This window comes from Bidens hawaiensis, unplaced genomic scaffold (genome assembly GCF_021521415.1).
Source record: "Bidens hawaiensis isolate Kalapana, Puna unplaced genomic scaffold, B.hawaiensis_p1.1 tig00006734_1, whole genome shotgun sequence".
In the NCBI taxonomy this organism is placed as follows: Eukaryota; Viridiplantae; Streptophyta; class Magnoliopsida; order Asterales; family Asteraceae; genus Bidens; species Bidens hawaiensis.
Window position 1 is genome coordinate 278,442 of NW_027491459.1, and position 3,994 is coordinate 282,435.

Consider the following 3,994-nt stretch of genomic DNA (forward strand, 5'->3'; position numbering starts at 1 on the left):
TTTGTTTTAATTAGATAACTTTGTAGTAAAAGTTTTGGTTTAAGTATGATATAATTGATTAGGAATTTGGATTCTGTTGATTTAATTTATTGATATTTAATTGTAACGCCTATTTTTTATATTTGTCTTGGATACTTAAAATCTCGGAGACGGCCCTGACGATGCGTTACTAAAACAAACAGTATAACGACACGTGGCCGGAATAGGTTTAAAGTAGTGATTCCACGATGCGTTAGTGGATAACGCCTCGTTGATGATAAATATCTAATGTAGCCCCTCGTTGGTGATAAATATCCATCATCGATCATATATTAAACAATCTTTGACAGTCGGCCATCTCAGGCTCTAATAATTTTAATAAAATTCAAATTAATACATCCACGTGTTTTTATGTAATTATTAGCAAAATACCGTGATAAATGCAAAACTTTATGGTCTAACGTCATGTTTTCTTTAATTATTTAAACAACACATTTGAAATATATGATGATATATTTTCACTTAATTACCAATTATTACATTTATAACATTTGATCTAGTCTTGTTGGTTACAGCTTTTAACCAACACATTTTAAATACATGATGACATACGTTTTAACTCAATTACTAATATTACATTTATGGCATTTAATCTACTCTAATTTTAATATTTAAATTGTCATTTTCCGCGTTTGACTAAACCTCAGATATTAATCATTTTTACATTCTTGTTTCTTTTAATCATTTAAAAAAGTAAAACCAAATCTTCGTATAATAATTCTCTTCCAAAACCGCAACTTTATATTAAATACCGTTATTTTTAAAAGCCAGATAAAACATGAAATGTAATCAATGTAGAATTATTGCATTCATTAATATTAAAGTTTAAAGTTAATGTGTAATATGCCTTATGTAATATGAATACATCCTATTGCCAAAATACTTTGTGAAATAATTCTTGTGAATTTGTGTTTTTTTTTCAGATCTACCTCAACGGGTATGCTAATTATTTTAGTATAAATTCACCTGGGTACATGCAAGGTTAATCACAAACTAAAAATGACTAGAACTAGAAGTAGTGCTTCTTCGAAGTCCACCACCTCGGGCAACGGCAACGAGTTACCCGACAACTTTCCAGAAGGTCTCCGGGTGCTGGTTGTAGATGATGATCAAACTTGTCTCATGATCATTGATAAGAAGCTCAAAAAATGCAACTATGAAGGTACATAAAATTACAAATTACACCCATTGCATGTGTTTCAATTTTAAAACTCTATTTTACCCAATTTTCCGATTCCATTTGAAATTTTAAAATAATAAATAAATTTGGATTTATGGTTTTATAAACAAATCTACGAAAAACCCAATTATTATTCATTGATTGATTTATGAAACTCAAATCCAGTTTGATATTTTTGATGAAAATTATGTTCGATGTGTTTTTTTTACTATATTCATTGATTGAAACGTACAATATTTGCTTATATCTATATATTAATTTGCAGTAACCCTATGTAATAAAGCTGAGAACGCTATAACCTTGATGAGGGAAAACAAGAACAGGTTTGATATTGTTTTGAGTGATGTCCGTATGCGGGGCATGGATGGATTCAGGCTCCTCCAACTGATCGGACTCGAAATGGATAATATTCCTGTTATTTGTAAGTCAACATGTTTTCTAATATTGAGTTTCTTGAACTATTGATGGAGTTTGCATGGGTCAACCACTATTTGATTTGTTAGTTTTGCTTGCTAGTTTAGCTAGGGTTTTATTTTTGTTACTTTTTTAAGGGGACGGATATACAAACTTTATAAAAATAAAATAAAAATTAACTTAAGAGAGTCAAGTTTATAAAAGTTTAGGGGGTGTTTGGGATTCCTTATTTTTACCTGCCGATGATGACTTATAATTAAGTCATAAGTTATAAGTTACAAAGCTGTAACTTATGACTTATACACTCACAAAACATATAAGTTATAAGCTATAAGGATGTAAGATAAGGAATCCGGAACACCCCTTAATATGTAATTTGTTGAATTTTACGGTCATCTGTTTGTATATATGGGTCAACCACTGTTTCATTTGAAGTTGTTAGTGTTTCTTGATATCTTTAGACTTTAGCTAGAGTTTTGTTTTTGTTATTTTTTATAAAGAGGATGGATCCAAACAAACTTAATAATTAGTTATTTTTTTTAAAACAAACTTTAAAGATTCAAGTTTATAAGGTTTACCATTTAGGGTCAAGGGTTTAATCTGTAATCTGTTGAATTTACAGTGATGTCAGCGGATGACAGCCCTAGTGTAATGATGAAGGCGATAGCTGAAGGTGCACGCGATTATATAATCAAGCCCGTAAGTGTCGAGGTGTTGCGTTCCATTTGGCTTCATGTTGTTAGAAGCCGAAAACTAAAGTCCCAGTGCCAGGGCGAGCGCCAGCTAGCATTAGTTGTTCATGAAGAGGCTAATCAACCTCAGAAACTTATAGAATATTTTGACCGTACATCCCTGGACAACGAAAAGCGTAAGGGAAAAATGGTCAAGAGGAAGAAAGACAAGGAGGATGAATTTGAGGACCAGGACGAGTCTTCTTTAAAGAAGGCTCGTGTCGTTTGGACGCTTGAGCTTCATCAAAGGTTTGTTGAAGCTGTTAATGTTCTTGGTTTAGAGAGTAAGACATTCTGTATTCTCGTTGTTTTTTTATTTTTGTTTGTTTTATTATTATTTTTTTTTATATATAAACCCTAAACCTTAAACTCTGTAGGGGTGGTCCCAAAAAAAATATTAGAGATAATGGGTGTCCCCGGTATCACCAGAGAAAACATTGCCAGCCATCTTCAGGCAAGTGTAAAATAATACATACAAATTTCAAATTTATATACTTTTTTTAGAAAATGTATTCACAAGTTTAAGTTTTTGGTGCAGAAATACCGTCTTTATCTTAAGCGGATGAAAAATACGCAACATCCAAACGACATTGATGCGGCATTTATGGATTTCCTCAGTCGCGGTTATGAACTTCAGGGTTTTCAGGGGAAGGGTCAATTCTCAGGTCAACCCCTCCAACCATTCCAAACTTCGCTTCTTGACCGTTTAAGTAACTCAAGTTCTTTGGCTCCTATGTCAGGCACCAGCCAAAGATTCAGATTTTTGTTTGATGATCCAAGATTTCTTGTGAATCCAATCAGTGCTGAACAAAAGCAGTATTTGGCCATGAATACTCCATCTCACCAATTTTCATGCAATGATGTTAACATGAGTCAAGCATTGGTTCCAATGCCTGATCCAAGTCATGGTCAGAATCTCTTTTCTAATGGAATGTTGGCTAATGGTCTAGGATCAAATGTTTCAGGAAGTGGGATAGGTCCAAGCTACAACTGTTATGATTCCAATCAGATGAATGTCGATCCGGCCCCTCAAAACATGACCTTTACCGATTGGATGACTTATCCTACTAGCCCAACGATGGGACCCGGCACATCTTTTGCATTAGAGGGAAGTGGGACCAATGGTGACAATACTGGGGACAACCAACAGGACATCTTAAGCGCACTTCTTGAACAGGTACATATATGTTCTTTAATGTTATATTGTATTAAGGTTGTGTGCAATAATCTTGAATGTATGAAACTAATGCAGACAACGGAAGGCTTTGCACAAATGGGAACTGATCTTGCATTTGATGGCTATGATTTTGATGATCTTCCCGGAGCAACTTAGAAGAATCTGAATCTTTCGGTTTATGTCGCTAGTGATGTTTCGTTGTTTTGTTTGTTGTTTTAGCAGAAAGCACTGTGTGCCAATGCTTATGCATGGGCACATGAATTTTTGAATGTTTTTATAAGCAACATATATTGTTGGTAAAAACATTCATAAATTCAAATTTTGTTGTTGCAGTGTATGTCTGTTGCTTTTCTTAAGTTCTTTATGTTGGTTGTAATATTTTGCCGGATTGGCTTTGAACATTGTGGTTTTCTATTTATTTATGCATTTGTGTTGGTTTGAGACTTTAAGAAT

At 33.5% G+C, this 3,994-nt stretch overlaps 1 protein-coding gene across 1 annotated transcript; it reads left to right on the forward strand.

Moving 5' to 3' along the window:
* The first annotated feature begins 879 nt into the window (after window positions 1-879).
* Window positions 880-3,697, forward strand: LOC143633469 (two-component response regulator ARR14-like). The gene is made up of 6 exons (XM_077101776.1): window positions 880-1,201; window positions 1,485-1,640; window positions 2,256-2,648; window positions 2,742-2,818; window positions 2,903-3,541; window positions 3,617-3,697. Exons 1-6 carry the CDS (start codon window positions 1,039-1,041, stop codon window positions 3,695-3,697), a joined length of 1,509 nt encoding a protein of 502 aa, XP_076957891.1. The 5' UTR covers window positions 880-1,038.
* Window positions 3,698-3,994: the final 297 nt, after the last annotated feature.